We start from the raw sequence: 22,487 nt of genomic DNA, 5'->3' as shown, positions 1-22,487 counted from the left end.
ATCCAGTTTGCCATCGACACATCTGTCTTATTAGATTCTCATTCCTTGATGACTGCACATCCTCACTTCCAAACAGGGAGTGCTCCCAATAATCATGGTGAATAATTATTAAAGTAATTTTACCTCAAAAGCTTTTAGTAACATAGAGCTAATTCGTGTCTAATGAGAACCTCTGTACACTTCAAGGTTATTCACAGAACTCTAAATTCAACATAAATCAAGCGAATTCTCAGTGAGTTACAGAAGGTTGATGATAGAGTTATAACATACAATTTCAAGACACAGTAGCAAACAGTGTTTTAGGGGATGCTGCTGCGGCCAGTAGGCACGGTTGATGCACCAGTTCCCCTAGAGGCACCAGTTCAAGTCGCAGCTCCTCCTCTTCCAACCCAGCTCCCTGGTATGCAGCTGGGAAAGCAGTGGATGGTCCAGGGCTTGGATGTCTGCAGTTGGGCATCTGTGGGTGACCCAGAGCTCCTGGCTCTGGGCTGTGGACTGGCCCAGCAATGGCCACTGCAGCCATTTGGGCAATAAACCAGAGGATGGAAGATCTCTCTCTCCTTTGTTCTCTCCTTCTATAACTCTGCCTTTCAAATAAATATAAATCTAAAAATAATACAAATAAAAGTAGAAGACAATGTTTTATTAAAGAAACTCTTTACAGTGAGTAATCACTTTTATCTTTGGTGGGATTTTCAATGACTGATCATCAAATTCATTCACACTAACAGATCTGTTTCTCAGAGAAGATTAACTTTGCTTGGTGATCTAGTTTCCCAGAAGAACTTCACCTTTCCTCGGAAATCTCTTCGCACAACCAACTGTGCAGTAAGCAGCCTCAAACAATAAACTCCAATACGCGTGCAAGCATTCATTAGTGCTGAGTAAATAACTCAAAAGCAGACAGTGCCACCTGACACTCACCTCTGCTGCAGTCCCAGAAACTTTAAAACCTGCTGACTGAGGGATGGAGCTTGTTCAAACCCCAGACCGCATAGGCTGTGAGAAGTTTGACATTATTGCCATTTTACATCATAAAATATGCAAATTTCAGAACATGCAGATAAAATAACATTAGGTCATAAGGTAGTGGGTTTTATATATGTGTATGTCTGTATACATGCATACATATATACACATACATATATATATAACACAAGTAATAAGGAGTTAAGGGAATACACATGTGGACAGTGGCTAAGATGCTGCTTGGACAGAGAGAGATCTCCCATCCATTGGTTAATGCTCCAAATGGCCAATAAAATGGGTTGGGTCAAACTGAAGCCAGATGGCAGGCATTCCATCGAGGTGTCCCATATGGCTCACAGGCGCCCAAGCACTTGGGCCATCTTTTGTTGCCTTCCCAGAATATCAGAAGGAAGCTGAACTGGAAGCAGAGCAGCTGTGACGTAAACTGGCTCCTACATAAGATACCAGCAATGCAGGGAGACTTAGCCGGTGGTAATACAACACTGGACTCCCTTTTTATTGTTGGTTTTAATGAATTCAGTAAAGGAAGGATACATATCTGTAGGTATTGCTTTAGAATAATTTGCAAGACATAATTTAGAGAGGAAGAAAGCAAAGCAGAAAATCACTCTACTTATGCAAACTTTTTAAGACATATGTATCCTTCTATATATGTCCACAAATTTCCCATAAGGCTTATAGAATCTTCCCAATGACCATCACTGAAAAGCAGTATAAAGGTGAAGGCACTTAGACTTCTCAATTTTGTTATCACCGTCTTCATTACTTTTTCTGTAATTGGTTTTAAAATAAACATTTGTAGTAATAAACTGTACTCTTCTACTCCTCATCAAAACAAAGAAATAAAAAAGCTTAAAGTATTACCTTACTAGATTTCTTCAGCCCTTGGACTAATAAATCTGATTCTGAAAAAACAAAGAATTTTGAAAATAAGTTCATATCTAAGAAACGATGACTAAACTCATGAAACACAAGTTTCTATAGTGGACACTTTTATCAGCATTACATTCAGGAAAAAGAATTTTGACAGCATTACAAAGGCACAGCATTCGTCTTACAAGAGAATAATGTTTCAGAAAAATGATACTTTCAAAACCCAGGATAAAAATGAGTGACACGTTAAGTAGTAGAGAACTGGCATGACACCAGAGAAGAGACAGAGTCAGGGCTTTCCTGGTCCACTCCAAAGGCAGAAGCATCACTTACCGGCTGTTTCTCTACCCATCTAGTATTACACAGAAAAGGGAAGATGATTTTATCCAATTTTCTCCAACTCCAAATGTTGCAACTAATCATACAGAAAGATACTTCAAAACCACTAATGGAAAATGAGTATTATGAAAAAAACTATCTGTATTTCAAAAACTTTTACTTCAATACAGACTTTCTCTTTTCCTTTTTCCGTTAAAATTTTGAAGTACCCTCCTACAAATGTAAGATATCCTCAAAGACAGAACAAACCTCCAATCTAGCTTCAGCCACCCCATAGGAGTTAGTCTATTTCAAACTTGTAAGCCAAGAGCATAATCTCCTACACTAGAATGCATAAAGAATATGGAAGAATAATTTCTTCATTTACGGAAAAAGCTAATACTTTCTCTTGAAAAGTCCTTGACCTATAGGTTAAGATGGCAGAAACCTTTCTATCACATGGGAGAACCTGGGACTGATTCAAGGTTCCTAGTCATGCAGATTCTGGGAGGGAGCTGTAGACAGGCCCATTAGGTTCCTGTCACCTAATGGAAATTTGGATTGAATGCCAATACGCAGCCACAGACCAAGCCTTCCTATGGCTGTTGTGTGCATTTAGGGAGTAAACTAATAGATGGGAGTGCTTTCTGCCTTTAAAACTAACTATTTCCCAAAAACTAGTGAAATACGTGATGGTCAAATATATTTCTTGTAGCAAATTTGTATAAATTCATATAAATGATTACATACTAAAACTTACTACCCTAGGTTAAGGAATTTCCTGGTCACTGTAATAAATAAGTTGTGTAATTCTCTTATATTTATCAGATTTTATATGTTTATAATATCTACAAAGGAGTAAAATACATCTACTTACCATTCTCTCTCTTTTTTAACTCTTCTTTGGTTTTGATTAATTCTTCTTTAATTTTATCTAATTCAGTTTTAACTTGACTTAACTTTAGTTGAAAACAAGCCATGGCTTCCTGGGGATCAGCAAGAGATGCAATGCATAAGTGAGCAATTTCAGCCTGTTTCTTAATATCAGTGACATCATCTTGAAGAGAGTCAATAATATCTTCAAATCCTACATAATTATGTGCTTCCTAAAAACAGCAAAAACCACATGCCTAATGTTAACCCTGGGTTTCACCCTGACGTGTTACCACATAATACACAGAGCTTTAGAAACAGCCAAAAACTTATGATAGCCTTTTAGGCAAATCATATAGAAGCCCCCAATGGAAAAAAAAAAATTTCATTCTACTACTGATTTTTTAAGGAACAGAATCATTTTTCCTCATTAAAATGTCACAGGGAAAATGTCCGAAACAGTGAAAATTATACAATTATGGTAAGTTAGTTAGGTATCATCTCAAATAAATAACGATACTTAAAAGACTATGTTAGAATAGCCAAGAAAACTAATCTTCATTTAAACAACTCAGTTCAATTCCAAATCATAGCAGTGACACAGAATGGTGAAATGACAGCAAGAGTCTAGACATCACTGTCACAGGTCCCTGAACTGAGTGACGACAAAGCAAGCAAGTGGTGCAGGCGGCCCTGTGCACCACGTTAAGCCACTGCTTCCAACACTGGATTTCCACACTATCGGGGCCTGCTTGAGTCCTGGCTGCTCTGCTTCCAGTGCAGCTCCCTCCAATGCACTCCACAAAGCAGTCAAAGCAAGATGGCCAAAGCACTTGGGCCACCTCCTGCCACCCATCTGGGAGACCCAGATGCTGTTCCAGGGGACTGGTTTAGCCTGGCACACCCTCTGGCTGTTGGAGGCATTTGGGAAGTGAACCAGCAGATGGGAGATAGTTCCTTCTTTCTCTCTAATTCTGACTTTGAAATTAACGTAACTATTTAAAAAGTGACAACAACAACAAAAAAACCTAGAAAACCCAAGAAAACCTAGTCAGTTTTCTGAGGAAACAGCAGAAAAGGATAAATTTTCCTTAAAACTAGGAAGCTGTAATTATTCAGTAAGAACAAATATTTTTGTGGTAATCAAAACAGTAAGTAAATTACTCCTTTTAGAGTTCCTTATATCTTTAGATAGTCTAATTTAAAAACTGGAAGTTTAAGACTAAGCTGGGGAAGGTTTCTTATAATTAAAAACACTGAACCTCTTTGTCAGTCCATATAATGACTCAAGCAATATCAAAACAATTTGCATTAACATTCCTAACAAAACAGATATAAGTATAATAAAAAAAAAAGAGTTATTTTGCGTTAATTCTAAACTAATGTTTCTCATCAATAATGCCACCACATATTATATCCTGCTATCAAACTCTCCCTGGAAATCTAGCATTTGAGATACAATACCTCAGTTTCAACTTTCACAGCACAAACTCTATTGCTTGGTTCTTCCTGAATGTCACATACACCAACCAATTCCTTGAAGATCGCCAAACGGCATTCAGCATTTTCTTCTGACATCTCTCGTTCCTGAAGGATTGCTTCTCTGCATTACACAAATTAGTTCCATTTAAAAAACAGAACAGAATGCTACACTGCCAAGGGCTAGTACAGATTAAAACAAACTTCATGTAAGACGATTAGTAAAAGCTATTTTCAAACTACTGAAAAGAAATGAGAACTCAGAAAGCAAGAAAAGGAAACAAGGCAATGAAATTCTCAGTTTTTACTAAATCATCAAAGAAACAACTTACTTAAAGTCAGCCTCACGTTCAGCCAAATATTGAGTAAATTCCTGTGTAACTTCTTCTCGAATTTTAAGTTCCAATGTTAACTTCTCTTTTTTTTCATTTATCAGTTTTTTTTTCAGTTCTTCTATTAAATTCAATAGTTTCTAAAATATTTAAATATTAGAATTCTTATAAAAGGATAAACATAACCCAAATACTGTCCAACTATTTCAAAAATAATTTTTATCTAATCAACCACAATTACGTATCCTTTTTAAAAATTGCATTCTCACTAAATTTTTGGCATTTGCAGATTCATTACTTTGTAATCTCTCCACCTCATAGGAAGACCTACATGAAAAACAAACTCAAACATCTCAATGCTCAGCTGAACTAAGAAAAAAGTAAATTTGCCTCATGTATTATCCACCAGGAACTACTATTCCACTTAAACCCAACACTGTGAATTTCATTAGTAGGGATAGCCTCTACTTCTAAAAGATATCAACGCTAGATTAAAAATGACTACACAAACGTGATGCTAAAATCAATGTTTTTTTGTAAACAGAAATTAAATGGTTATTCAAGCTATATTAATACCACCAGAGAAATCTCAGGATGGGTGGCCTAACAGATAGCTTTGTTACATCAATATTAGGCTTCTTAGGTGAAAGAACAGTCATGGAAATTATGAGGAAAATTTCTCATTCTTAGAAAATAAATACCATCATAGTTAGTTTTAAGGTATAATTTTGTATAGGTTTTTACCTACAAGCAAAAGAATCTTTACTTACATATTTATAATATGACAACAATTGGTGACCCAACTACTCATTATACTAGCATTTTTATAGGCTTAAAATTTTTCAAAACATAAACTTGAGATACAAAAAATGTCAACGTATGATTGAAAAAATGGGAGAGGAAACCTTAAGAACTATTAACTCTGTATGCCAATAAATATATACCATTAAAACATTTTTAAAGTTATTTATAAAAATTGCTAATGAACTTCAAATTGGAAAGTCAGATATACAGAGAGGAGGAGAGACAGAGAGGAAGATCTTCCATCTGATGATTCACAATGGCCAATGCTATGCGGATCCGAAGCCAGAAGCCAGGAATTTCTTCCGGGTATCCCACGCGGGTGCAGGATCCCAAAGCTTTGGGCCATGCTCAACTGTTTTCCCAGGTCACAAGCAGGGAGCTGGATGGGAAGTGGAGCTGCCGGGATTAGAACCGGCACCCATATGGGATCCTGGTGCATTCAAGGTGAGGACTTTAGCCACTAGGCCACGCTGCCAGGCCCCAATCAATAAGTTTTTAATACCTACCTTGTTCTCCTTGCAGTTAAGTAAAGTCTTATCTTCCACAGTTCTATCCAAATCTTCATCACTAAGTTCCATTTCTTTATTTTGAGTTTCTTCACCTTCTTCTAGATCCTCAGCCAAATCTTCATCTTCTACCAAATCTTCAAGATTATTTTCCCATGAAACAGTGGCTCTTTTTACATTTAACATTTTATTATCTGAATTATTATTCAGCATGAAAATGACAGCACACTCTGTTAAGTTTTGTTAGCTATTATTTCAGAATATCTAATGATGCACACTTAGCCTCTGGGCCAATGAAGCTGACTGAGCCTCTGGAGCCGCCTTATCTTTCTGGCAGGTATGTGTGTAGAGACATTTCAAACAGACTCAATAATGGATGTCATTCGCATGCTTTGAATTCTGACTTCAACCCCCCTCTGGCAGATGGGGAACAAGGTTGAGATCAGCCTATTGGCCGCAGAAAATTTCCTAGGAAACATATGAACTGAGAGGTGAATACAGAAAATGGAGTATTCTGCTAGTTTAGCTCCTGAGTAGCCTTCTGGATAAACTCTCTAGTTTTCATCTTCAAAGCTTTCTTATGTTAATTAAAAAGACAGAGTGAGGCCTGCATTGACATTGTAGCACCATGGGTGAAGATACAACCTGCAATACCAACATCTTGTGCGTGTACAAGTTCAAGACTCAGCCTGGGAAAAGCAGTGGAAGATGGTCCATGTAGTTGGGCCCCTTTCCTCAGGCAGAGATCTGGACGATGAAGCTCTTGACTCCTGGCTTAGTCCTGGTCCAGCCCCAGCCACTGTCAGCTAGAACCAGCAGATGGAAGACCTCCATCTCGCCCCTCTCCAAATGTCATTCACACAAATCTTTAATAAACTTAACATATGTACAGCATAATAAAAATAAAAGCTGTTTGAGTTCAGTTATGTATGTTTACCTTTACATAAAGGTCTACAAAAATTATGTTTCATTAGCTTTAAAAGTTTCACACGACATTGAAGAATTATCTCAAAAGATATTGGGATATGCTAGTTTGTGCCAATATTTCAAAGAGAATGGATGAACTCAGAATTTGTCCACACGATCATTTAATTTTTGAAGCACGCATGGCTTGTGGCAGATTAAACACTGCGGTATTTGTCATGTGGAAGATACAAATGACCAAAATGCAGCATGGACTCACACATACCTCACTAGGCGGGACACAGAGATTAGTCACTCCTCACTAAGGTATTGAAGATTTCTCTGCACACCCCTCCTAAAACTGTTCTGCACCTCAACTGTTGACATATGCCTTGTTAGAGTTATAAGCCAGCTTGGACTATCCTAAAATTCACCAAGTTCAGTAAAAATTATGCTTCAATACTATAAACTGCTAAATCTAAAAATGAAAATAGACATGAGACAGCTGAATAGTACCCTATAGCCATTTTAAGGTGTATGGCAGCCGGTTGTGTATAAACTAAAATTGAAATGTCAATGAAGTAGTCACAGGATGTGGTTAAGAACTTGCATTTTCTAAAATATTGGTCACTCAATACCATGTCAATTAATAATGTTGTAAGTTGTTATGTTGTGGCTTTTCATTGGACGGGATGATATTCTGCCAGCTCTGCTTTCAGACCAGCAATGGTCTCCAAGAAACTGTTGAATTTATCTGGACAATAAGATGCTGGAACTCTATGCATGGTACATGCTTGCAATGAAGGAATCATCACTGGATTTGAACTGTAATACAGCAACAATGTGGAGGAATCCACCATGGGGAGAAGTCATGGGGAGGGATTAGGGGAATTCCAGAGCCTATGAAACTGTCATAAAATGAAATTAAAAAAAAAAAAAGTAGAATTAGGGCCTAGTGTGGTAGCCCAGTGGACTAAGTCCTTGCCTTACACACGCCAGAATCCATGTGTGTGCCAGTCTGTATCGCTGCAGCCCTTCTTCCAGCCTGGGAAAGCAGTAGAGGATGGTCCAAAGCCTTGGGACCTTGCACCCATATGGAAGACAGAGAAAAAACTCCTGGCTCCTGGCTTCAGATTAGCTTAGCTCCGGCCATTGCAGCCACTTGGGGAGTGAATCAGCAGATGGATCTCTCCCTCTCCTCCCGTCAATCTCATTTTCCAATAAATTTTTTAAAAAGTAAAATAAATGACTGATGGATATATGCAATCTACACACACACAGACAAACACCTGAAGATTTGACAGTCACCTAGATCACCTTCCTCAGAAGATTCTCCTTAAACTGTCCTGTCCTAAGCACTGGGCAGAATCCATGGGACAGAAAACCAGGCATGTCCTCATGGACTAACAAAGAATTGAGCTGTATATATAAAGTTCCTTAGACATGTGGTTCAAGCCAGATACTTGCTGGGTATAAAGCAGACCAAAAACCAAGAAAACTTAAAGCTCACATACAAAGTTCAGATAACAATGAATAACTGCTTTATCTCACGTGTGGAAGTTAAAAATAGTTGATCAGAACAGCAACCGTGATTACCAGAGACTGGGGAGAAAGAGTAGGTGGAGAGAGGAAGATAAAGAGGACCAGAACAGCTTTGGATAAAACAGCACCTGGTATGCATTATCAATTATGTGAACAGGAAGAGAGAAACACCTCAAAAGATACATGAAAATGCCGACTGCATGACTTTAGTTTACACTGCACACTTGTGTTAGAATATTGCATGGCGCTCAGTGAAAAGGTACAATTACAAGTTAATTGTATCCCCTCAGGAAAAAAAAAAAACACTGAATATTTACTGTGCTGGAAGGGACGAATAGGGGAGAATATGGATGAATATGGATGAATTCACATGACATCAAGGGCTTTCAAATTGTATTTTTTTAAATCACCATCCATTCTCTACTTTTTAGCAACCAAGAGGTAGAGTGACCACTCTAAGCTGAGAAGCCAACATAGGCTAAGGCTTAGAGAATTCTCTTCCTGGATGCTGGGAGTTGTGGCTGGTTAAGATGCCTGTAATGCCAGCCACCCCTATGAGTGTTAGTCCTTGTGCCAGCTGTTTCATTTCCTAAGTCCAGCTTCCTATTAATGCGCATAGGAAATCAGTGGGAAACCCAAATAATTGAGTCTCTGCCACTCATACAGAACACCAAGAAGAAACGCCTAGCTTCACCCTAGCCCAACTCAAATTGTTGCAGCTATCCAGGGAATAAAGATATAGATTTAATATTTCTCCCACTCTCTCCTTTCCTCTTTCATTCATTCTCTACCCCTGTCATCACACCTTAACCTGTAACTCAAACCAAAATATGCCCTTAAGAAAACTTTCAAAGCTAAACATCAGTAAGCCACCCCCTTCTCATGTCCCAACACTATTTGTAACCTCTTTCAACTTTGTTCTATTGGTAGAAATGCACATTAACTTTGTCCTCCATTCCTGGAGAAGTTAAGTTTTGTTCAAAGAAACGCTCCCATCTCATTCATCTTCAACCACAAATACCTTCTGGACATCAGCAATCATTTTGTTAAAGATTGTTCCTGGATTCACTCAAATTTTCAGGAACAGTAAATGCTTTAAGGATCATCTAAGCTTCCCTCACTTTATACTGTTGTAGCTGGTATTATAAAACTGAGGGTCATTATGAAAGTACCACAAACTGGCTTTGTATCCCATCAGAAAGCTAGATAAACAAAGTTTCAGAATTGATTCACTTGTTTGGATAGTTAGTTGTTCCTGATTTATCTTTATAATTCTTAGATCCATACAAGCAAAAGAGCAGGACTAAGCAGAGACTGAATAGGATGAATCAAGAGCAAGAAAAAAACTCAACATTTTTTTTCCCTTTAGGACATTTTTTCTCTTAAATTGCACAAACAAGGTAAAATTTGATTTTTTCCTGTGGGTATATCACATACTAGTTAATGTCAAATCTATACATGTATACATTCTTCCTTATTTCAAGGTCCAAAAAAAAAAAAAATCAAGAAATTAAGCAGGAACCACTAGTAATTATAGATCATATTGACAAGCCACCATCCGCAAGGTTGGAGTCCTATATCAGAGTCAATTCAAGTCCTGGCTGTGACAACCTATCTGACTTCCTGCTAACAAGCCTGGGAAAACAACACAAGTAGCCTCTGCCACCCAAGTGGGTGACGTGGATGGAGTTCCTGATTCTTGGCTTCGGGTTGGACCAGCCTTAACTGTTGTAGACATTGAGAGAGAAGATGTGTGCTCTTTTTCAAATGAAACAAATAAACTTTTAAAAACATGTCAATTATTCAAGCCCCAATACCATTTCCATCATGTTATCACACAGTGTATGTAGCAATTACAAATTGTACAATCAGAATCCGATACTACCATGTTCTATAAATTCTAACATTTGGGGCAAGAGGTTTTTTCAATCACTTGACTCATTTCTCAGATTTCCCTCTTTGTTTTAATCAGAATGACAGAATTAGAGAAAGAGAAAGACTTTCCATGCATTGGTTCACTCCTCCAGTGGTTACAATGGTTGGAACTGGATCAGTGCAAAGCCAGGGGTGAGGAGCTTCCTCAAGGTCTCCAACACGGTGCAGGGATCTGAGGACCTGTACCATCCTCTGCTTTCCCAGAACATTAGTAGGCAGCTGAATTTGAGGTGGAGCAGCCAGAACTCCAGTCGGCGCCTATATAGGACACTGGCACCACAGGCAAGAGGCTTAGCTAAGTTACCGTACAGGTCCCACCCAAATCTGTTACCCCTCTAAAAACTGCCTGAATCAGAGGAATAGAATCAAGCTTGGGACATCATTTGACTCAGTGCAACTTCTAGTTTTTAATATGTCCCATTTTGTGAATCTAGACACTTCACTATTAAACTATTTTATCTGAATGCTTTTGGCCATCAAACAGCACTTTGGGTTCTCTGTCTCTTTGGAAATTTGAGTGGATGATTCGGAAACAATTTTATGTGGCTGCTGATAGAGGTAACTGTGTGTAGGCCTCAGCAGAAACAATTAAACAGTGTTCATCCAGGCATTCTCCCACAAGTATGTTTACGCAGACTCAGCTCTTGAGAACAGATTTCTCGTAATTTGCACTTATCTTCACTTAGCCTCATCGGGAGACCAGGAGTCTCCATCTCAACTGCCTGCCAGAGCAAGGTTGGTAACAGAGTTGGACCAGCAAAGGTGCAAGAAAAGGAAGTGGTCAACTGCAGAGTACATATGATATCTGAGTATCTGAAAATACTGAAATGAGTTCAAAATGAAAAACAAGGCAAGACAATTAAGCAATACCACAGGACACTGGCCATGAACTCTCAGGGAAAAAAAAAAAATCAAGATTAACCAACTCAGTATTGTAGCATTAACCAGAAGTATCTTCACTAGTTGCTCATTAAGTATTTGTTGAATTAACTTCAGAGGAAGAGTTTGAGATTTAAACGTACTGACATCTGGTGGTGGGGCCAGGCATTGTCTACAGCTACAGTTAAAAGCCAAGGTCCCCTGTTCAGAGTCCGCGCTTGCCAAGTGCTTCCATGCTGTAAGTGCTTCACATATGGGATCTCCTTTAATGTGCACAAAGGCTCTGAGAGTTAAGTACCATCATCTCTCCATTTCAATTTGATGAAACATGGTCCTTAGAGAAGATGTTCAAGGACATAAGGAGAAGTGAGATTTGACAAGGAATTGCAGCCCTAAGCTTTAGTTTTTAGGGAAGAAAGTCTTCCTCCCAATCTGCATCTGCTTTGTATCACATTAGAAATATGCTTCCTAAACAATCATTAAGTTTCTGTGGAATAATTCAAACAAATATGTTTCTCTGGTTCTAGATAAAATTTTGTTTTCCCAATGGTCTTCTCTAGAAAATCCTATCTGAACTCCTCCTCTACCGTGGTTCTGAGCCCTTTCTTGGGTTTAATTCCTCCTAAAATAGAGCAAGCACACAAATGTGTGCCTTATGCCCTTGAGATGACAGAACCTCCTGCTGGCCTGGGTCCTTACACTGCTGTTCAAAACGCCAGTCTAATTGCCCTATCCCCAGTTTTTATATTTCCTTGCCCTCAGGGAGTAACACCCACCAAGAATGAAATGCTCAGAAAAAGCTGGTGCTGTCCCTAACTGGTCCTGCATTTTTGTGGAATTCTTCCACTTTTAGGAATACCTCAAGATCCCAAACTGTTAAAACCCTGTCTGCTTAAATCTGGGCCTCTGCCAAATAGTCACTCTGTCTATGCCCAGTCAAGTGCCCACCCATTTGGAATTTCTCTCATCGTTTCAATTTGGCTATTGGTTCGCTCCCCATCTCTGACTGCACCTCTTTCAATAATTGGTGTTCCATTTTTCTGTTCCACTTTCCTAACACTTCCCAAGTTGGAAATGAGGCATAGCCACAGCCAACAGGCAAGGCAGACAATGGCTAGAGTCTTGCATGATTGTGCAATTTCCCTTCCAGGTTAAAATGCAAGTGTTTGTCCTCCAAACAGCCCTTCCCTGATAAGAACCTGCACAGCACAGCCAGGATCCCTTCCCTCGGGTTTTGTTTCCTATCACTCTATTAATAGGAGTGCTATTTCTGTTCTGCAGCTCACATCTCCTTTGTGGACTTTCCCAGTCACAATGACCCTTTCTTTATTTCGTTCTTCCACTTATGAGGTTGTCATACTCAATGTTCTCACCTGCCACTTAATCAACAGCAAATGGTCATAGGTGATTTAACAAGTTTTTTTTTTTTTTTTTTTTTTTTTTTTGCTTTAGACTCCCCTGAAACAAACCATCAAATTTCCATTTGAAGATTTTCCCATGTGGGTCATCCACCACTTGTTCCCAGGTCCATCTTTCCCAGAAGGACTAAGCAGAAAAAGCCACAACCTTGCCATGGCTACATATGGGCTTCAAAGGTAACATATGCATACACTGAAAGTGAAGGGTTGGACGAAAATATATAAATGAAAACCAAAATCAAGCAGGAGCATATACACATTTATCAGGCAAACTTTGAGACAGAAGGACATCATATGTTGATAAGAGGATCAATTCAGCATGAAGATTTTGGACACAAATATACATATATCAAATGTTAAACTAAAGATAAAGACAAATTACACAATAGTTGGGGGATTCCAACTGCCTGTCACCAATAGACATGAATCTATTTTCCGTCAAGATGACAAAGTTGAGCTGTAACTATTGATCAAATGAACCTGACATTTACATTATTTCACCGAAAAGCCACAGAATACACATTATCAGCAGCATATGGAACAATTTCTAGAGTATACCATTTATTAATGCACAGAGCAAGAGAAACCACACCACACTCAAGTGTAGGATGTGAGAAGAAGTCTATTGACCAAGCTTGGCGATGGCAGTCTCTGCTACACTCCAGGAACCACTGTACTGCATGATCAAAGCCAGGTGTTTTCAAGCTCTTAACACACAGCAGCCAGGGATTTTGAATCAACTCAGGTGGTATGTATTACGTATCAATTGGCTTACAACTTAGGCTAATCAGGTACAGAAGCAGGTAACTGTGTATCCATACTCAAAATCTAGTACAGACTTAGGGTGCTATTATCAGCTGTACCCTACCACATTCTCCACAGTGTTCTACAACTTGAGTCAAATTGGTGATTCTTTCTCATATCCAGGGGATCACTATATGATTGGTACCTTGATTTCCAAATAAGGAAGTTTAGGATTCAAGTGCACCAGCAATATTCCGCAAGGAGTTTGGAAGTCTTACAATAGGCCCAATGGGGTGGGGGACTACAGAGAACTTAACTGACTTTTGTTGATTCAGAAGCCTCATAGCAGGTTCTCCCCATGCATACCTGAACTTATTTCCTCATGTATTCCCACATCCCACACTGACTTAGACCAATGAGCGATCAGATCAGGATGTTTTATGAACACTGGCTGGGGTACTGGTGGTTAAATTTCTAATATCTGCATCCCAGAGCTCCCACTCATACAGGGTAAAGATGTTGACAGAACAGTCTTTAAGGGATCTCCAGTGTGTTGAACAGTCCATTTTTCTTCTGCTTTAGATGTGACCTTCTTTAACTGGGAATGGTGAACCTAGGGGGTGATTCCTGCCACCTTCACAGCTGTAGAGTGCTCAAGGTCACTGGGTAAGGTCCTTTCCAAGCAGATGCTTGGGTCCACAGTTTTCTTAACCTATGACATCTCTGTGTGTAAGAGTGGCAGTTATGTCAGTGTCCACCACAGGCTGGGAGAGCCACAGCTGATACATCTGCTGCACCACCTGGACAGGCCTATTGGGACCTGAGTAGCCTACTGTAATTTTAACCACCTGGCCTTGTCGGACAGGACTGCCAGAGGAGGCTGTAACCATTACTTCGGAAGGCCCCACTGGTGTTAGCTTCACCTCCTTGGCTACTGAGTTAGTATGGTGGTTGCCGTTAGTCTGGACTGACAGTCACATACAGACTCCCCAAAGGGATCTGGAAGCAAGGTGTGACTTAATTAGTATCTTCCAAGGAGGAAGAATTGAGCCAGTGATCTGCCCTTTAGAGTGACAATGCACAGTGATCTGTGTGCACTGTGGTGGACTATCTAAACGTGACCTATTCCATCTCCCAAGTAACTCACAAATAGCTGTTCTCAGATAAATCAGCAAGCTTCAGGTAACAATGTTACGATCTTGTAATAAGATTCAGTCAATTTGCCTAGCCTTAATCCTTATTTCTCAGATAAAGAGATTAAAGATCTTCCTCAATACCTCATTGAGGCTGCCATATACAGATTCTAGCATTAAGTCATCTGTTTTTAAGTGGGGACCCTCTAGAGGGTACATTTCAACAATCACACATAAAGACCCTCCCTTCAGAACCTGTCAGCTTTCATCAATTTGGCTTAGGATTGACACCAGTGACTCCATCTTGATTTTCATGCCCTCCTTGCAATGAAGATTCATTTCCCAAAAATCAGAGCTAATAAATCATGTTCATGTTCAATTTCTCCCTTGTTGCCAGGTTTAATTTGACCAGGTTATTGATCCAGTCTGATTTTTTGGAGGGAAACATCTGACAAGGAGTCAGTGTCAGATACCCTTTTAAGACACATAGCATCAAAGTGGTTTTAGAAGGAATAGGCCTTACGCTAACCTCACCTGATACTTTTTGTCATCTGTTCTATAGACATGGGTTAACACCTGAGAGTACTAGGCCAACATTACCTTACTAGGAATCACATTCTGTATAATTCTGGCAGGCAATGGACACAAAGCTCAAAGTCAACATAAACAAATCAAGTTTGTATCTTTAACCATAGGACAGGCTTAGGCCTGCTTCCCAAGTGTCTCAAAGGTTGATCAACTGTGGCTAGCTCATGCCAACATCTAGATCATTCTGCTGAACAAGTTTAGTTGCCAAGGAAGCACCAGTTCATAAGACCAGAACTACAACTTCAGGAAGGATGAGTTCCCCTGAATAGAACGGTAGCTAGTCCAAAGCTACAAAGATTTTCAATGCTTGCATCTATTGTAGCCATATGCATTGGTCTGTTAACTTGCACATGATTGAAAACCCAGTGCTATGTTGGTTGCAGGTGTGAGGAAATGAATATGCTACGTGAAGTTGAAGACAACATACAACTTTATAAACAGTGTACTATAGTTTACGTGTACTTTATACAAACAGTCACACGACAATCACAGACTTAACAAACTCCCAGAGACAAAATGCCAATCCAAGGCAGACATTAAGTTGCAATGCTGGAGAACGTCATTGTGCAAAGCCAGATTGCTGTCTGCAGTACGCTCCAGGTGTACTCACTACAGTCTTAAACCCTCAGGCCTCATAAGAAACAGGCTTCCATTGTTTGGTACCCGTGTAACTACTTGACTGATAATTCCCTGTGCCTCTATTTCAGCACGGGTTTGGGGCCCACTTTCTTCACTCAGAACAGTTGCAGATGAAGTATTAAAAAGTGACACTTAATCCTTTGAAATTGTAGGGCTTCCTGAGAATTGCTATTTTACTGTAACCTGAGGGACTATTGAAGACAAGCACTCTAATATTTTCAACCCCATCCTGTTAAAACAATCTCAAAATCCTGACAACAGAAATAGTTAAACTCATTGAATTGGAAAGGAGTCACATGGCAGTTTTGAAAAATCCCTCAGGTGCTTTCAAACTTTTGTCCCTTTTAGCAACCATGATTGATAGTAACACAGAACCATGAAATTTCCCCAACATATTAAGCACGTTTGTATCACAAGAATTATATAGCTTAATTTTACATCTTGGCAATATTTTGCATACAATCCAAATAACCAAATTCGTTTTTTTTTAACCAGAGGGGAAAAGAAATATCTGACTTTCGTATTTTCTTCTCCTTTTGAGATGCCCAGGGGCCCATCTTAATGTCAGAGTAACCAAACCTCCCAAATATGCCAGGAGACCTTACTCAAAGCATCTTTTAAAACTTGGCTCTTTCAAAAACAATAAGAACTTGACAGCATCGTTTTACAATTTCAACTTAGACTTCAAGTAATTCAGATAGTCACTCAAATTTTCTGCAAATATTTTACATGCAACCCAAAGACATTCCATCTGCCAAATTCCTTGATCCTGCACCTAGCTAGGAAGTCAGTTTATAATTTAAAATAATCTTAGCACAGTATTTGCACAGTTTAGCAACACATTAGAAACACATTCAGTATATTTAACAGTTTGTTAAATATTTAAGAGGCTGGGAGTATTTGCTTTCACGATTAGAAATATTTTCCTTGTTTATCTGCCAATTTGTACATTTAACATCTCCTGACCCAGCAAACAATGACACACTCTGAAATTTTCCTAAAGCAACACTAGCTAGAAAGGAGTGGCATAAAACCAAGATCTATTACAAGACCATTCCTCATTCAGTTTCAAGGGACACGATGACCAAACAATGCTACTGTAGAACACCACCTCTTAAGCACATCTACCTTTAGTTTTCTGGAACAGAAAATTCTTTAAACTCAAACTTGCAAACTACACCCCAGGGAACTGTTAGAATAGAGCTCTGATTACCAATTGTCGCAGCACTGGACCTATTTAAACACAGTTTTAACAATATAGACAGACATCACAACAGACGAGTGGTTGCCACACTCGATCCAGAAACCTAACAGGAAACCAAAAACTTGATAGACTGTGCTTTGCCCCATGTTCAGACAAAAATGAAGCTCAAATGAGACAGAACAGAACATCCTTAGAACAACAAATTTCCAAACACCGGTGCCTGCCACTCTCACTAGCGGCTGCTACAACACAAAACTGAGAGGAACTCAAACACCTGAGAATCAAACCTGATGGAAACCCAGAAACCTGGGGACCCAAGCCCGACGGCTCATAATTACATTGTGTATAGAACCCAACTCAACAAGTTATGCTGTGCCCAGCCTCCTCAGAGTCCCAGATGAGTACTCCGAATAGAAACAAGTGGTGGGATATAAACTCACCTATAACCAGGAATGACTCCTCCTCCGAAAACTCAGCACGAAGCCCGTGAGTCAGGAAGCTGGATACGCTGAGGGACCTTATCAAGTCACTTCATGGTGACCTCCCCAGATTGCCAAGCCAGATTCCAGAACAAAGGACGGCCACTGCTAAGCTCTCACCAGAGACTTAACTCTGGCTGGGGCCTCCAAAATCTTGGCGAGAGCACCAACGGACACAAGTGCAGGATGTGAGGAGGAGTCTTCATGGACTAAGCTTGGCAACCGCAGCTCCAAGCCACATCGCAGGAACAACTGCACCACCCAGCCAGAGCTAGGGGTTTTTAAGCTCTCATTAAGCCAAAGCAGCTGGGCATTTTGAGTCAACTCAGGTGGTACCTATTACTAATCAATCAACTTGCATACCAGGCCAATCAGGTACAGAAGCAGATAGCTGTGTTTATCCATCGCTGGAAACCTAGTACTGCCTTGGGGTGCCATTAGCCAGCCAGCTGCACCCTATCACAAAATTAGACCGCAAATCAAGTTTCATAAACTGAAGAAGATTTAAACCTTCCATAGATCTTCACATCACAAAGAATAAAACTAGAAGTCAACAAGAACAACAAAAGAAAATTTACAAATACGTGGAAACTCTACAAGCTGCTCCTGGTTGCCAGCGATTTTACTGAAGAAATTAAAAAGGAAATCTTTCTTAAAACAAATGAACATGAAAATGCAACACATAAAATCCCAAGGGGTACAGCAGAAGTAGTACTAAGAGGGAAGTTTATACCATTAAGGGCCTATAGTGAAAAGTACAAGTAACTTCAACAAAAAAAAAAGCTAATGGTCTACCTCAAGAACTAGAAAAAAAAAAAGAAGAGGAAGAAGAAGAAACCAAACCTAAAATAAGAACGAGGCAAAAATAATAACTACAGAACAAATAAATGAAAATGAAAAAGTACAAAAGATCAACAAACTGAAAAACTCATTTAAAAGGATATAAACAAAATGAACCAACCTTTAGTCAGACTAACAAAGAGAAATATTTAAAATTAAAAAGGAGACATTAAGAGAGATTTTGTTAAAAACAGGACATGGAGATACGTTATGGTCTAGCTAACACACTAATAGGATATCAAAGAGATGACAGCTTTGCCATGTTGACAACAATATGGGTCACAGCAGCCACAATAGGAAATCAACCAAGGTGTCCAACATCAGATGAATGAATAAAGAAAATATACCATGCAGCCAGAATGGAAAATGAAGTCCTGTTGTTTGCAGCAAAATGGATGACACTGAAGGACATAATATGGAATGAAGTGAGCCAGAGAAAGACAATTCTGCATATTCTTCCTTATACATCGGAGTAAAAATTAAAAAAAAAAAAAAGCTCAATCTTAACATAGAATACTGATTACTAGAGATTGGAAGGAGTAAGATATACAAGAAGTTCAGATTAAACACAACAGGGAGAGCTGGGGAATGGTCCGTATATTGTGACAAATTTACTAACATAAGATGTTCTTAGGGGAGTGGGATGAAAGGTATATAAAAACTCTATCACTACCTCACAAATTTTATTATATACATTTAAAATTATTCTGAAATAAATTGTTATAAGGAAAAAAACATGAGCCTATGAAAGACTATGATGGGGCTGGTGTGGTGGCTCAGAAGCTAAACCCCCAGCTTACATGTGCTGGGATCCCATATAGGCACTGATTTGTGTCCTGACTGCTCCACTTCCCATCCAGCTCCCTGCCTGTGGCCCGGGAAAGCAGTGGAGGACGGCCCAAAGCTTTGGGACCCTGCACCTGTGTGGGAGACCTGGAAGAGGCTCCTGGCTTCGGACTGGCTCAGCTCCAGCCGTTGTGGTCGCCTGGGGAGTGAATCATCGGACGGAAAATCTTCCTCTCTGTCTCTCCTTCTGTATATCCGCCTTTTCAATAAAAATAAATCTTTTTTTTTTTTTAAAGAATCTGGTCTGGGAACACCTCAGACAAGGTTTCTTTGGGGATCTCCCCAATGGAACTGCCGGACTCAGAACCCCTAACCATGAAAGGACAGAAGATGGAACAAGTCAATCAACCACCTCAGCTATATGTTGGCAGCAAAATACGGGGCAAATGGAGACTCTATGATGGACTATGTCAATCAGTGGATTCTTCACCAACCTCATCATGTTTGGAGTGGCGAGACTGGCAGCAATTCATAACTGGTAAACTATCGAAACCACGTGAACGAGTATCTCAGAGCATGCCCCACATACGGGACTTGGCGTGGGTGGGAAACTGGGTGGGGCTTCTCCCTTAATATCCCCCTTTACCTCAGATACATGAAGGAAACAATATGGAATTAATAATGTGACCCACTTTCCTGTAGCCCTTGAACCTTTTTATCCAAATTAACTATGTAAAGATTGTCAAAATAAAATTTAAAAAAATAATTAAAAAAAAGAAGAATCAGGTGCTGCTCTGCCTTTTTGAGATGGAACATTCATTTTCTCCTGCCCTGGGGCACCTGATTCTCAGGCCATCCCACTTCAGCCCTTAGACAAGTACTCTGCACCCTGTCCACGTCTGGTTTTGAGGCATCTGGCTCCAGAGTAAGAATTACAACATCAGATGCTCATTCTCACATCATTAGACTTAGCCTAACTGCACTATCAGGAATCCTGCTTCTGCACCTGCACACAGCATGTCACAGAGCCTCTTAGCCTCCATACTCACATAAACAAGTTCCTGTAATGCATCTTCCTGTGTCTCTCCCATTGGTTCTGCTTTCTGGAGAGCCATGTTGGCTAGATGGTGAGATATATGTGTGTGTACATTTTTCACATTATTCTTTCTACATTTCTGGTCTGTGTCTGGAAATTTTCCATGAACATGGAAAATTATTATGGTAAGGAATAGACTGACAAAAACAAGAGAAAACTGTTGTTACCATCCAATCCCTTCTCACAAAGTGTTTAACTCTGAGCCAGTTTGACTGTCAATACAGAGAACTCAAGACCCATTATTATTCTCCACCCAAAAAATGAATTTTGCCATTGACGAATCTTCACAATTATCCAAAATAAGCAAGAAAATTGCTTCTATCATGCTTTGATTAACAGTGGCTTCATTCATCTAGCATCTCAGGCATGTATTCGTATACATCAGTTAAATGTATTATTATGTCTTTTTCTCATATTTTCTCTATTTTTTTAATAACATTACATCATTCTACTTATTTCCATTGCTACTTTCCATTTATGGCAAGTGACTCTTATTTTTCATTTACAGTAGTTTCTTTTCCAAATCAATTAATTTTAAAAAGCAGTTTGGGTAAGAATTATAAAGGTGATAACTGAATGGCTGAAAGTTAAAAGCACTAAGCAAAAAAGAAGAATAAAAACTACATGATTATCTCAAAGGACGCAGAAAGTACTTGATGAAATGCAGTATCTTCATGACAAAAGCCTTAAGCCAAGTGGGTGCAGGGGGACACTCATTAGCATACTGAAGGCAGGATATGACAAACCCACCACCAGCATCACACTGAATGGGAAACACTGGAAATCATTTCCACTAAGATTTGCAACCAGACAAGGATGGTCGCAGTCACCAGTGTTAATCAATACAGTTCTGGAAGTTTCAGCCAGAAGCATTAGGCAAGAGAAACAAACCAAAGGATCCACATCGCAAAGGAGGAAGTGAGATTACCCCTGTTTTTAGAGGACATGATTCTGTATTTAGGGGATCCAACCACTCCACCAAGACACTGTGGAAACTAATAAGCATTTGATAAAGACGTGGGATAAGAAATCAAGACACAAAAATCAATAGCCTTTGTATACACACATCATGCCATTATTGAGAAAGATCTTACAAGATCACCTCCATTCACAACAGCTAAAAAAAAAAGAAAAGAAAAGATTAAATACCTGGGAATAAATTCAACCATGAAGGTGGAAGATCTATATAATCAAAAACATAAAACATTAAAGAAAGAAATAGAAGCAGAGGGCCCAGCGCAGTAGCCTTGCAGCTAAAGTCCTCGCCTTGAACGTGCCAGGATCCCATATGCGTGCTGATTCTAATCCAGACAGCCCCGCTTCCCATCCAGCTCCCTGTTTGTGGCCTGGGAAAGCAGTCGAGCACAGCCCAAAGCTTTGGGACCCTGCACCCGCGTGGGAGACCTATAAGAGACTCCTGGCTCCTGGCTTCAGATCAGATCAGCTCTGGCCTTTGTGGCCAGCAGACAGAAGATCTTCCTTTCTGTTTCTCCTCCTTTCTGTAAATCTACCTTTCTAATAAAAATAAATAAATATTTTTTAAAAAGAAAAAAATACAAGGAGATACACAAAAAAGTGGAAGAATCTTCCATGTTCGTAGATAGGAATAATTTGTATGATCAAAATGCCCACACTACTTACAGAAATTTACAAATTCAATGCAATTCCAAAGTACCAATGATATTCTCAGATACAGAAAAAAAAAACTCTAAAATTCATGTGGAAACCTGGACACGCAGCAACACCCGCTTTTTGACATGCACCTTCAGAAAGGCGGGCAATGAGGGGTGTTAGATGATGGCCACCGACCGCCCGCCCGCTTGGTGAAATAATATCGGCAAGTTGTTCAGAGTTGAGATGGAAGCTTTATTGGAAAATCCGCTCCTGGGCCCCCTTCGCGCAGAGGGGAAGGAAGAGGGAAGCGAAAAGGGCGTCTGAGATACGTGTGGAGGAGTTTTATACCCCTCTAGACACGTGGGGAGGCAAAGGGGCTGTCTGTGCCCCAACTATGCAAGGAATGTCCATTCAGGTGTCCCATTGGTCACCTGGAATCCCGCCAGGTAGGTGACGTAACTGGCTCCTGTGGCCCCTCCTCCTGTTACAGGCTGGAGCCTAGGAGATGTGGG

General features: G+C 39.7%; 1 protein-coding gene across 1 annotated transcript in view; it reads right to left on the bottom strand.

Annotated features, from left to right (window-relative positions):
- The window catches only part of LOC121157008 (kinesin-like protein KIF20B), a 108,382-nt gene that overhangs the window by 5,522 nt on the left and 80,373 nt on the right, over positions 1–22,487 (bottom strand). Inside the window, exons 15-19 of the mRNA XM_040980960.1 lie at positions 6,176–6,405; positions 4,866–5,005; positions 4,519–4,657; positions 3,059–3,287; positions 1,855–1,895 (exon numbers count right to left, since the gene is read on the bottom strand). Of these exons, the coding sequence (XP_040836894.1) occupies positions 1,855–1,895; positions 3,059–3,287; positions 4,519–4,657; positions 4,866–5,005; positions 6,176–6,405 (779 nt within the window). The remainder of the gene's footprint in view (positions 1–1,854; positions 1,896–3,058; positions 3,288–4,518; positions 4,658–4,865; positions 5,006–6,175; positions 6,406–22,487) is intronic.

This window comes from Ochotona curzoniae, unplaced genomic scaffold (genome assembly GCF_017591425.1).
Source record: "Ochotona curzoniae isolate NIBS_2020 unplaced genomic scaffold, NIBS_Ocur_1.0 contig_3503, whole genome shotgun sequence".
NCBI lineage: Eukaryota > Metazoa > Chordata > Mammalia > Lagomorpha > Ochotonidae > Ochotona > Ochotona curzoniae.
Note: the sequence above shows the minus strand (reverse complement) of the source record. Positions and strands in the feature narration are given on the sequence as shown.